The 14270-nt window shown below is 40.2% G+C and overlaps 1 protein-coding gene across 1 annotated transcript in view; it reads left to right on the forward strand.

Moving 5' to 3' along the window:
- The window catches only part of HMCN1 (hemicentin 1), a 292886-nt gene extending 279215 nt beyond the window's left edge, over window positions 1-13671 (forward strand). The window contains exons 103-107 of the mRNA XM_058177873.1: window positions 815-943; window positions 4208-4558; window positions 7093-7212; window positions 8909-9035; window positions 9925-13671. Coding sequence (XP_058033856.1) covers window positions 815-943; window positions 4208-4558; window positions 7093-7212; window positions 8909-9035; window positions 9925-10291 — 1094 coding nt within the window. The 3' untranslated portion in view covers window positions 10292-13671. The remainder of the gene's footprint in view (window positions 1-814; window positions 944-4207; window positions 4559-7092; window positions 7213-8908; window positions 9036-9924) is intronic.
- Window positions 13672-14270: the final 599 nt, after the last annotated feature.

Below are 14270 nucleotides of genomic sequence, written 5' to 3' on the forward strand. Positions count from 1 at the left end.
AAAATAATCTGCAGCTCACAAAAGTCTTTAAATAAAATGTGTTAATCGGAAAATGTTCTGTCAGTTTTCTGACTTTTTGCTACTGTAGACTAACACAACTCTTTTCCATATTATTCCTCATTTCCTGCTGGTGAAAAATATTTACTTTTTAAAAATATAAGCAGTGAAAATGAGCAGATTCAAGATCATTTACATGTTCCTTGGAAGGCATCGGGCACTAATTTGACAAACATGAGAGAGGCGGCCATATAAATCTGATTAATAAATATTTATAACTAACTCATCAATATTTCAAAACTGAAGTATGATAAACAAAAGCAGTTGAAGAAGGTTTGCAATCCTATAAGTATATATTCTTATCAAGAAAAAAGAAATATTTTCTTTTTCCTAAAACAAGTCAATTCCTAATACCTGTCAATGACAACTTCAGCTTCAACCACAACAATACACGAGCACACAATAGATACAAACTTAAAGTGAACCGCTCCAAACTTGATTGCAGAAAATATGACTTCATATTTTCAGTAACAGAGTTGTTAATGCCTGGAATGCATTACCAGACTCTGTGGTCTCATCCCAAAACCCCAAAACCTTAACCTAAGACTGTCTACTGTTGACCTCACCCCATTCCTACGAGGCCTGTAAGGGGCGTGCATAAGAGCACCAGCATGCCTACCATCCCTGTTTTAATGTTCCCTTTAATTGTATTCATTTTATGTATTCAATTCATGCTTATACTTATATATATTATCTAATATGTACTCGACAAAATAAATAAATAAATAATAAATAAAGATGTTGTGTTCCTCACCAGATATTGATGAATGCAGAGATGGTACACACCAATGCCGATACAACCAGATATGTGAAAACTCAAAAGGAAGTTATCGGTGTGTGTGCCCAAGAGGCTATCGATTCCAGGGAGTTGGAAGACCCTGTGTGGGTAAGTCAGAATCTGGAATTGAATAAATTATAGGTCTATCTATAGATAAGAATTTGAATGGCAAATTGTGATTTGGAGCATGTGAACCTGGGAAAGATATGGTGGCCTTTAATAAGTTTATATGATGAGTGTTGTCCTCTTGTGCTCCAAATTACATTATGCTCTTTGAATCCAGATTTTTTTCACAACCCTAATAAATATGAATAATATTTTTGTGAATATCACCTGCTATTGTTAGCTGCCTATGAAGGTCTAGGTGTTACTCATTTTGAAATTAGTAGTTCCCAGAGGATTGGGCTTTTAACACCTTCACTGTGGGAAAAAATCAGCTTCTAATTTCATGTATGAACGCAAATATTTATTTATTTATTTATTTATTATTTATTTATTATTTAAATTTGTATACCGCCCTTCTCCCGAAGGACTCAGGGCGGTTCACAGCCAGGTAAAAAATACACAATACACTATAAATACGATTAAAATACAATTAAAAAACTTATTAAATTGGCCACAATTAAAAATTTAAGATAAAAACCCATTAAAAACCCATAGACTTAAAAAACTAACCCAGTCCAGCGCAGATGAATAAGTGAGTTTTAAGCTCGCGGCGAAAGGTTCGGAGGTCCGGAAGTTGACGGAGTCCTGGGGGGAGTTCGTTCCAGAGGGCGGGAGCCCCCACAGAGAAGGCCCTTCCCCTGGGCGTCGCCAGACGACACTGTCGCGCCGACGGCACCCTGAGGAATCCCTCTCTGTGAGAGCGCACGGGTCGGTGAGAGGTATTCGGTAGCAGCAGGCGGTCCCGTAAATATATTTATTTATTTTATTTTATTTATTTTATTAAATTTTTATACCGCCCTTCTCCCGAAGGACTCAGGGCGGTGTACAGCCAAAGTAAAAACAAAGATATATACAGTTTAAAACAACAATTAAAAAGAGCAAATTTTAAAGGCCGATTATTAAAATTTAAATTAAATTAAAAAGTTAAAAAATATTAAAAACCCAATTAAAATACATCACTAATTATGCCAGTCCCGCTTTAATGAATAAATATGTTTTGAGCTCACGACGGAAGGTCCGAAGATCGGGCACTTGACGCAGACCGGGGAAGTTCATTCCAGAGCGCCACTGCCCCCACAGAAGGCCCTACTCCTGGGGCCGCCAGCCGACACTGTTTGGCGGACGGCACCCTGAGGAGACCCTCTGTGCGAGCGCACGGGTCGGTGGGAGGCAAAGGTAACAGCAGGCGGTCTCGTAAGTACCGGGTCCTAAGCCATGGAGCGCTTTAAAGATAGTTACCAAAATCTTGAAGCGCACCAAAGACCACAGGAAGCCAGTGCAAGCTACGGAGCAGCGATGTCACGTGGGAGCCACGAGCGGCTCCTCACATTACTCAAGAGCCGCATTCTGGACTAACTGCAGCCTCCGGTGCACCTCAAGGGCAGCCCCATGTAGAGAGCATTGCAATAATCCAGCCTAGACGTAACCAGAGCGTGAGTGACCGTGCATAAGGCATCCCGATCAAGGAAGGGCGCAACTGGCGAACCAGGCGAACCTGGTAAAGGCCCTCCTGGCGACGGCCGCCAGGTGTTCATCAAAGACAGCCGTCCGTCCAGGAGGACACCCAAGTTGCGAACCGCCTCCTTTGGGGCCACTAACTGCTTTCAACAGTCAGCTGCGGATGCAGCTGACTGTACCGGGATGCCGCATCCACAGCCACTCCGCCTTGGAGGATTGAGCTTGAGTCTGTTTCTCCCCATCCAGACCCGTACAGCTTCCAGGCACCGGGACAGCACTTGACCGCTTCGTTGGGGTGGTCCGGGTGGAAAAGTACAGCTGAGTATCATCAGCGACAGATGATAACTCACCCGAAACCACTGATGACCTCACCCAGCGGTTTACATAGATGTTGAACAGGGTGGGCGAGAGAATCGACCCTGAGGCACCCCACAAGTGAGGCGCCCGAGGACCACCTCTGCCCCTGTCAACACTGCTCATGCATCGTCAGAGAGATAGGAGGAGAACCACCGATAAACGGTGCCCCCACTCCCAATCCCTCCAACCGGCGCAGCAGGATACCATGGTCGATGGTATCGAAAGCCGCTGAGAGATCTAATAGGACCAAGGCAGAGGAGCAACCCCTGTCCCTGGCCCTCCAGAGGTCATCCACCAACGCGACCAAAGCCGTCTCCGTGCTATAACCGGGTCGGAAGCCGGACTGGAACGGGTCCAGATAGACAGTTTCCTCCAGGTGCCGGGGGAGCTGCCATGCAACCACACTCTCAACAACCTTCGCCGCAAAGCGAAGGTTGGAGACTGGACGATAATTACTCAAAATAGCTGGGTCCAGGGAAGGCTTCTTGAGGAGAGGTCTCACCACCGCCTCCTTCAAGGCGGCGGGGAAAACCCCTTCCATCAAAGAAGCATTTATAATCCCCTGGAGCCAGCCTCGTGTCACTTATAAGCTAAACATTTGCCTAGGGCACATTTTCCCACTCAAATGGGCATAGTGGAGCAGGAATGGGACTGTCTGTCCCATAAATGGTACTTACCTCTAACAGGTATTCATATTTTCTATTTGTATGGGGGAAAGTTGACATACAACTTTAATGCTCCCTTTAAAATTCATGTGCTTTAAACAGTGGCCTGTATTGCGATCATAGTAAGAAAATAAACAAAATAAATCTGGACATTTAAGCATGAGATTTCTTTACACACAAAAGTGACATGCTTTCTTTAAAGTTCTCTGCAGATTTAAGGGCTGTACACTTATAGTATATATTTCAATTCATTTTGTCATTCAAAAGATTCTATATTTTAAAATGTAAATTGGTCGAAATTTCCTTCGAAGTGCCATTGTGCCCAGATAAATTTACACAGGATCACAACCCCTGTCTTGCATTAGGGAACACTTGAATATCATTGCAGGAGCCTTGCAACTATTTAAAGGTTAAGAAAATACTGAAAAATTCCAGATCAAGAAAAAGCAAGGCCTCTATTTTGTTCACTATATATAGAGAGCACTTAATTTGCCATAAAAGTGTGCATGTTTAGCTGGGGTGATCTCATGGTTTTCATCAAACGTTGCACAAGAAGATTAATGCATGTACTGTCTATGTTTTGTGGTTTTAGAATCACATTTGTAATTTCAGCGTGTTCCTCAGACTGATGAGTTTTTATGTGTTTTTTTTTTGTTTTGTTTATGTGTGTTTTTCTCCTTCCCCTTGTTACATGGTGTGTTGCTTTGGAATCATGTCCCATGAGCAGACATTAATGAATGTGAACAAGTGCCTAAACCTTGTGCATATCAATGCGCCAACATGCCCGGCAGCTTCAAGTGTATCTGTCCTCCTGGACAACATTTATTAGGTGATGGCAAATCTTGCGCTGGATTGGAGAGGTTCCCAAATTATGGCACCTATTACAATAGCTATAATTATGCTCAGTACTCCCCCATGAGAGACAACTATCGACCTCAACAATATATCAGGCACTCCTCCAATCTCTACAGCTCCTATTCAGAGTATAGGAACAGCAGAATTCCCATCGCCAGGACTAGAAGAAATGTTAGAGAGCCTTGCCCTGAAGGCTATGAGGCAAGAAATAACAAATGTATAGGTAAATGTCACGCCTGTATATGTGTGTATATGTATGTACTGTATATGTCTGTACATATGATGCATATTCTTTCTTTTCCCCCCCTGCTCATTCCACTTAGGATCTGCCAACCAAGGCAGGTTGTTTGTCATTGTTAGAGTTCATCTTTAAAGCCCTAAAGATCTTTCTACATGAATGAATGTATTTCTTCATTTATTCCTACCCAATTAGAAAGATACTTTCAAAGGTTCTTTGTTGAGTGTGATGGCCAAAAATGAGCACAATAAGAGGTTGATTGTGTTCTCCAAACTGCAATGCTGTTAATAGCAAGATATATCCAGGATTTTTATTGCTTAGAATTAAACTCAAAACTAAGAACTTCTTTCAAAATACTATTACTACAGGTTCTTAAAATGTATATATGGTGGACTTAAGAAAGTACAATTAGTCACTTAACTACAGTTGGGTTCAGGAAAACTCCATAGCTAAACATGTTTGTTAGGTGAAACATCATATGACCACAATGACTTAGGACATCACTTCTTCTGCTGGTTACTAAAGAAGTCAAGCACAGCCATTAAGTGAGATATCACATGTCCACACATGTGATATCACATGGCAGGTGTTTACAACCATGTACACATGGTTGTAAACACTTGACAGTTGCAAATCACTTGAATATTAGTCATGCGATCACAGGGTTGCTGCAGCATTAAGTGTGAGGACTGCTCACAAAGTTATGTTTCTAGTGCAGTCATAATTTTGAACAGCTGCTAAACAGGACAGTTGTTGAATGAAATCTGTATGGTTTTGCTCTGTTAGTGTTAGATCTATAACTGATTCTAAAGACTGTTTCCTATTGTGAGAATACAAAAAGAAGGAGGAAATGGGAGGAGAAGTTGCTTTAAAAAATGCACTGAGAGGTTCAAACATTAGATTTGTTCATTTTCAATGCAGCCATTAAGAACAATGATTTTAATGTGTGGTACAATTGCCACAAACACATGCAAAAATTAGGTTGATAGTCCCTTTCTTCCATCTCGTTAAGAGCTTTTAAAACATGTCAAATAAACATTTCATGGTCAAATTAAAGAATATTTTAAGATATTTCTAGTAGTTGCATCTTTTCCCCCTTATTCAAAGGAAGATGAAGAGTTCCATTTCTGATGAACATGGTAGGATTTTTTAGGTTTTAGATCCATTCTGGATTGGAACCCATGCAGTGCTTAAAAGAAGTTTGAATTACAGTCTCTTGTATTTAATCTTCTATACAGTGGGTTTCACTTACCTTTGCTACTGGTTCACTCTCGCACATGCACTCGCTTTGCTCATGCATGCACCACTTCTGCACATGTGCAGTGTGTATTTGATGATGTCTGGGCAGGTGGGTGGAGCCTCCCGCCGCCACTACTACCAGTTCGCCCAAACCGGGGCGAACCAGTAGCAACCCACCACTGCTCCTATACTCCATCTCCATCTGATCCAGTTTCCCCCTCTTAGAACATTGTTTATTTAGTGGATATGTCTACATATGTTAGCTGAAAAAGATATAACTTCCCAAACAAGCAGCAGATGTGACACAAAGGGCATGAGCTGACTGGCACTTTTTCATGTGAGTAGAAGCACATTTGCCCAACATTTAAAATGTTTAGGTGCCAGAGCATCCATATCCTAGATCAGTGGATCTCAGCCTGTGTTCCACGGACCCATGGAAGAGGGCGCAATGTTGTCACAGTGGGTCCGCAAAGTCTTGATGAAATGTTACGATTTAAATTTTGAGTTAAGTCTTGGGGAATCTGTGGTCATGGTCCATTTGGCCACAAAAAGCTTTTAAAGGAGGTCCTTGGGGAAGAAATGGCTGCGAACCACTGTTCCTACATGAAAGGCTAAATAAAAGCAAGCTGGACTACCCTGATGCTTCAGGCCATATTCTTCTGTTTTATAGCAGTGTTGTTTCTTCTCAAAAGTTCCCAAATCTGTGATGAATAATGTTGCCTGATTTTCTGAGTGAAAGATGCTGAGCTTGTTGAGACTATGAGCGAGCCCTTTGTACCCGGTGAGGGATTTCCCCTGGGGAGTTATATTTTATGCTCCTGGCATAACTTTGGCAGTGATGATTCTGTCCTTCTCTGCCAGCCTTCAGAATGGTGTGGACTGAATCTCAGGCTTTGAGTCTTCTCACTTCTTCAGACATACTATGGTGCTGACAGACATTTTTACAACTAGCCGTTATCAACTTTATATTCTCTTTACTTTCTGTTTTGAAGGATTGGACAAGAGGCTCCTTGTCTAATAGTTGAAAGGACTTCGAAAATAGCTTTATATGTCAAGCTTAAAAGCTTTGATTGTGGTAGGATTCCTCAGATTTGCAAAACTGCATTTGCTAAGGAAAAAAAAATAGTCTAAATACAGCAAAACTCTAGTTGTATATGTCTGTGTCTGTGTGTTGGAATTTAATATTTGGAATCCTGCCCTAAGTGAGCTTTCCTCTCTTAGCCTGTCACTTTATGTAGAATCTAAATGTTTGGGTGTTGTTGTTTTTTTAATTTTTGCAGACATTGATGAATGTGAGAACAGAGGTGTCTGTCAGCATGAATGCAGGAATACTTTAGGGAGTTACCAGTGTTTTTGCCCATCAGGTTACCGAATCATGCCCAATGGCAAAACATGTCAAGGTAAGAAAATGTCTTGAAAGAGGGGGGAAATTAAAGGAGAAGAATTAAAATTCATCAGTATAGTTCATCAGGGCCTTAGAAATACATTTCAATTGATATTATGATAGATAGTAAGTATCTTAATGCATTAATTGTTTCAGTAATGGCCTTCGTTCATGTGAGAGTTTACCAAGAGTTGTCTTTAAGGTAGGGCAGGGCTCCTATCTGCTCATACTGAAGAGTACTAAGCTAATTAGTATATTTTGCACATCACTAAGAATATAGATGAAGGGGGCTGGATGGATCAGTGGTTAAAAATACTGAGCTTGTCAGCTCGAAAGCTGGAAGCCTGAATTTGAGACCAGAGCTCAGGAGTGGAGTTCAGCCAGTTCAGAACAGTTCGGGCAAACCGGATGTTAATTTTAATCTGGTTTGACAAACCGGTTGTTCCAAGGACTGGCTGACCCTACCCACCCTATTCCTCCCAGGACTCTCCACGTGGCCCGTTTTGGATGCCAGAGAAGTTTAAGATGTGTGCGGAGGCTCTGGGAGGGCAAAAAATGGGCCTACTGGAAGTCCAGAAATGGCCCCAGAGTCCATGGGAGGTTGTTTTTGCCCTCCTGGACTCCAGGAAAGCCTCTGGAGCCTGGGGACAGTGAAAAACAGGCCTACCGGAAGTACCAGAAGTTTGGAAACAGGCCCCTTTCTGGCTTCCAGATGACGCATGAAGCAAACTGGTTGTTACAACCGGTGAATCCCACCACTGCCCAAGACTTGCGTGATAGGGTGAACTCCTGTTACTTGCCTCAGCTCCTGCCCACCTAGCATTCAAAAGAAGACAAATGCTAGTAGATAAATAGGTACCACTCTGGGGGAAGGTCACAACATTCTGTGCACCTTGGCATATAGTCATACTGGCCATTTGATCATAGAAATGTTTTTGGACAATGCCGGCTAAGAGACAGAGATGAGCACTGCCTCCTAGAGTCGGACACAATTGGGAAAGGGAAACCTTTACTTTTACCTTTAAGAATAGCAATAGCACTTAGCCTTATATACTGCTTCACAGTGCTTTACAGCCCTCTCTAAGGGGTTTACAGAGTCAGTATATTGCCCCCAACAATTTGGGTCCTCATTTTGCCCACCTCGGAAGGATGGAAGGCTGAGTCAACCTTGAGCCTGGTGAGATTCAAACTGTCAAATTGCAGTTTGAATCTCGGCAGCCAGCAGGCAGCAGAATAACCTGCAGTACTGCACTCTAACCACTACACCACTGCAGTGGATAATAGGGAAGGGGAACAGTTCCTGATAGGAACATGAATAAGATGACTGCAATGAATCACAATTTTGGGAGTTTTCATTTCTTTTTTAAATTTAAAACTCTTTGGGATCTCCAGTGAGAGTCTGACACAAAATCATAGCAAGACACAGGGAAAAGGAAATGAGTGTCCACTTGGAATTAAAATTTGTCATTTTATTTCATTTTTTTATCTTATATTTTAATATATTTGGTGGGAAGCAAATGGCTCCAATGGAAAGAAGATATTTATTCTATTTATTTATATGCATATTTTATAAAATATTCCTTTATATGCATGACGATGATAGTTCTATGGTTCAGCACCCTATTGGTGCTGTTTATCTGGGATGCAAAGTAAAAAAAATGAAATCAATGAATGGCCTATCTGAAATTGTCATCCCTTTTGAACTATATCAGACATAGATGAATGCCTTGAACAGAACATCTTCTGTGAACCAAACCGCATGTGTTTTAACATGAAAGGAAGCTATCAGTGTATCGAAACTCCTTGCCCTCCAAACCACCAGCGAGATCATCTTTCTGGGTATGCTTTAACTTCATCTCTCTATTTTTGCCAGGTGTTCTTTATGATTTGGTAATTCAGTACAGCATAACACACACACACACACCACAGAGAGAGACACATATTGTCCTTATTTAGCATGCACAGTTGGGACCAACAACTCGACCTTTAAGCAAAGTGGTCAATAAGGGATACTGCAATAGTGCTTATGTTCTTACTTCATACTTTCCTTTGTTTTACAAACCTGCGAAGGTCATAAATGCAAGGATTTACAAGTTACTTTTTTTAAATCGGTAAACTGTTGTTACTGTGAAGGGTTGGTTAAAGAAGTGGTCGTTAAACAAGGGGCACTTGTAATCTTGAAGTGCTGCCTGTATTAAGTGCTGTTTAATGTTAATTTAACAATCTACTTTAAAAGTCTCTCAGTTTGGGTAAACTGAATGTGATAACTTAAAATATACATTTATTTTAATTTACCTATATACACTACATCACATTGTTCCATTTCCGGGTAAACATGTAATGCACAATGGGAATAAGAAAGAGTAAACTGAAGTACAGTAATTAAAAATATAAAATAAGAATGCTTCTTCCAAAATGTTCTCACTTCAATTTCATCACAAATCAGACTTGCTAGAGGCAACATGTATGTTTGAATACATATTTTGTTTAAACCGTGTTTTGAAACAGGCAAAACTGTTTAAAGCTGATACTTACCTTAGCCAACATTCTTGTTCATTTATTTCTATATAAATAATCCACAGAATCACCTAACTATATTATGGGTCCTATCAATCCAGTGATGATCTGGATTTTACAACTGTGGCTAAGATTTGATGAAGCGAGGTAAAGAATAGTAGAAATTGATTAGATTAATTCTAAACTAATATCCACAACTGTTTCTTTTCAGATCGTGCCTCAAGATCTGCCCGCCCAATGACTTGGAATGTGCCTTGAGCCCTTATGCCTTGGAATACAAACTTGTATCTCTCCCATTTGGGATTGCTGCCAATCAGGATCTAATCCGATTAGGTGCCTACACTGAAGATGGAGTGGTGCACCCAAGGACCAGTTTCCTTATGATGAATGAGGACATGAGCATTCCCTTTTCACTCAGAGATGAGAATTTGAAGGGGGTGGTGTATACCACGAGGCCTCTGCGAGAGTCAGAGACATATCGAATGAGAGTCAGAGCTCTTTCTTACAGCAGTGATGGAGCCATTGAATATCAGACCACTTTCATAGTCTATATAGCTGTGTCTGCTTATCCTTATTAGGAGAAGCATTGCCCAAAATAATCAAAGTATGTTAACCACATGCATACATCCCGCTGGGTGTCACCACTTCCAGAAAGACTGCCTCATCTCTAAACAGTTGTAGACTGTGCAACTTGGGAAAAAATGGTGCTACGTTTCTTATTTCTTACTGCCAACCTTGTTGCAATAATGCCATCTTGACAAAAATAACTGTAGTCTACGAATCGTTGGAATCTTACCACATGCTTTATTTATTACACTGGAGCAATCACCTCCCAAAGATTGTTCTGCTGACTCTTTGGAACTAGTTAGCGATAGTAATTAGGCAATAATTTAGTGCTAAAAAAATAAGATGTAAGGATGATTTTTATTTCTTCCCCAAACATGAAAACAAAATAATGTCCATGATACAGTACGAAAATAAATATGGTATAGTTGATTGGTTTTTTTTTTTTTACAAAGTAACAAGAAATGTTTGCATAATCACAATAGTTTTTATTTAACACTTGGTGGAAAGAGTAACTTTCCTGGACATGACACAATGGTAAGATCATAATTGGTAGTTTTAAGAAAATCAAAACAGATTGTGAGAAACCCAGACAGTTGTTTGGACATAATGCACAGCAGCAGTAACAGAATAACAGTTGGAAAGGACCTTGGAGGTCTTCTAGTCCAACCTCCTGCTCACACTATACCATTTCTGTCAAGTGGTTAACCAGGCTCTTCTTAAAAGCCTCCAGTGATGGGCACCCACAATTTCTGACGGCAAGCTGTTCCACTGGTTGATTGTTCAAGCTGGCAAGCCTCCTCAGTGCAAACAAATAGTAGCCAATTTGTCCTCCAGAGGGGACACATCTATCACATGACTGAAAAATAAAGCTGTAATAAAGCCCTAATGCAAGAAAGATAATTGCCCTTGCCCTAAAATAGTACAGTTTATGGCTACTTTATATGGTGTACAAGCTAGGATCAACACTGGTTACTTAGAACAGGAAATCTGGTGAAGTGTGTGAAGAAGGAAATTCAACTTTCTTCTTCAAGGGACAATTAAAGAACTGAAAATTATATTAAAACTTGCTTATCCCAAATACCAAATTTGGTTTTAAAAGTGTCAGACGTCAAAACACTGTATAAGGTGGTAATAAACTCTGGAAGTAATTTTTGCCAAGATGTATTCTATTTTTATGAAAGTATATGTATATATAAGTTTGTATGTGTTCTCTCTACAATGTCAGGGCTTTTTTTCCCTCAAAAAAAGAAGAAAAGAAAAGAAAAGAAAAACAAGTGTTTTACCAAAGAATTTTGTGGTACTAACCAAATAAAACTTCACTTTCTCTTTTTTACTATTACATATAGCAAGATTGTTACAAATTGTTTATTATTCAATGTTTCCAAAATCTGTTTCATTTTCTAGATTAATGATGCTATGAGAATTCCTAAAATGGTTACCAAATTGTGATATTTTTTTTCTTGTGCAAGATATTGCACTAATGATATCATTATAAACGTACATATTTATTATAATATTGAATAATCATAATTATATTTAATTAAATATAATTATTATATTGAATTAAAATTAAACTATAAATCAAGATTTAATACAAATAAAATCCAGTCAAAATTAGGTTTTGGAGTAATGCCACTATTCACGTGCCATAGGTGTCAAGGTTCCAGAAATACCTCTTCTGCGTAAAAGAAACTCAGAGACATTTCTTTTCCAGAGTTCTTTACTAGCATGAGGAGACTGGCACACGATGAGTGGAATTCCAAAACTGAAGTTCCGGATTCTTTCCCCAGTTATACAAACCCCAAGAGTCCCACCCCCCTGACCCCTTTGATGGTCACATGGTCCCACGTTCTCCCAGTCCATTCGAATATCTTCTTGCCACTCTTCCTGCAGATGTGAACCCCATCCGACCTTGACCGTCCGAAGAATGTTACCATACCCCTCAGCCCCCCTTCTTCCCCTCAGGGGAAAAATGTGGCAGCGAAACCTAAAGTCTAATATGGTTTCCAGGCCTGACAATAGGTTCGCCATCACGGATCTAGAGTATCATAGAAATAAGAGGAACTAACCAGGCTGTGCTATTTTTTATGCACAACAGAGAAATAAAAATCCCTGTGTTTTCAGTTCTTTGTGGTATTGACATGAGAAGTTAACTGAATGATGCATTTCACATTGGCTGTTAGCGTAAGAGCGATAGTGGCACAGTGGTTAGAATGCAGTATTGCAGGCTAACTCACTGCTCATTCCAGGAGTTCGATTCTGAGTGGCTCAAGGTTAATTCAGTCTTCCATCTTTCCAAGGTCGATAAAATGAGGACCCGGATTGTTGGGGGAAATACGCTGACTCTGTAAACCACTTAGAAAAAGCCTTAAAAGCACTGTGAAGTGGTATATAAGTCTTAATGCTATTGCTACTATCTCACTATCATAAAGAGATCTGGAACTTAATATAGTAATTTAACTTCAATCTCGCAACCTGCCCACCCATAACTGGCCTGCCACAGAAGAAAGTTGCATATCTCAAATTTAAATCAAAAGAGCAGCCCTCCCAGAAAAGGCAGATGATTTTATTATTATTATTGATGGTCACACGGTCAACCAGATGTTTAGAGTGGATTTTGCATTTTGATTTTCCAATCAAGTCTTTTTTTGAAGGTGTGAAATGTGTGAAATGTATCCCTGCAGGATGTAACCTGCTTTAAGTAAAGCTGCCTTTTGCAATTGACTGGCAGTGATTTTGTCAATGCTGATGGGAATCAAGTGCTGTTCCAGATGTTTTGGGATTGCTCCCAAGAGGCCTATTACTCTATTATTTCTTATAATGCTAAGTTAATTATATTTCATAATGTGAATTAGCCACAAGCCACTAAAACTGAAACTGGTAAGAAAAATTTGAGATCAGCAAATCCTGATCCTTTAATTCTTGATGATTGTAGTATAAGCACATGAATTGTATTAAATGACTTCTATGCTAATGTTATATTGTGATACTGATGAGGACTCCAATGAAATAATGTTAATAGATTTCATTATTGGCGGATGGGTTGCTGATCTTCAGGATAGAGAGGCAGCTGGATACTCTGAGTTAGTGGGAAATTTTAGACTTGTGAACTGCAATAGGACCTTGGGAACTAGAACAGCCTTGTTTCTGTCTGCAGAACACTTGAGAGTGAAGCAGTTTTTACATAGGCCCCAAAGTTCAAAACTGAAGTTTATAGCTTTGCTCTTGAAACATCTCATGGCTCAGAATTGTACACATATATGTGCCTGCATCAGCGGTGAAATTCACTTACCTTCCCTACAGGTTCACAAATGTGGGCGCACATGCCTCATCTGTACATGCACACGCCCTTCTGCTCATTCTCAGTAGGCATGCATTACATCAGGTGGGGTGGGCGGAGCCTCATGCCGTTGTCACTACCGATTCACGCAATCCGGAAAGAACTGGCTGAATCCTACCACTGGCCTGCATATATGTCAGTATATATTAAGAGTTTGCTTTTCTGCTAGATAGCATTTCCCAAAATGTGCACAAGGGCATGCTAGTATGCCATCAGACAAGTGTTTGCATGTCACAGGAAAAGAAAGTCTTAGCTTAAAAACCCAGTCATGAAAGGGATGGTTTATGATATCTGAATCTCTAAGAAACTTGAGTGAGCCCACTTAGGTTTGTCAGTCTGCCATCTCCCCTTCCCATTTTTTCCTCTATCACATCCTCTTCTTGGAGGGTGAGAATGAACATTTCTATGACCAATGATACTAGCTTGTCTGAGACACTGGACCAAAAAAAATGCTTCTTCATCCATTGGTTTTTATGCACAGAAACAAAACAGACTCATGGTTGCATTTGACTTCAATATTAGTGACGGGACAAATTTCTCTTCCAACTAAAGAGGAGGTTGGAGAGATTTTAGAGGAATGGGGACTGTTAGGGAACATTGACTTTCTCATTTGGAAGGTTGTCTTCAATTCCAATCCTACATATGAATTA

Source organism: Ahaetulla prasina, chromosome 3, assembly GCF_028640845.1.
Source record: "Ahaetulla prasina isolate Xishuangbanna chromosome 3, ASM2864084v1, whole genome shotgun sequence".
Classification (NCBI taxonomy): domain Eukaryota; kingdom Metazoa; phylum Chordata; class Lepidosauria; order Squamata; family Colubridae; genus Ahaetulla; species Ahaetulla prasina.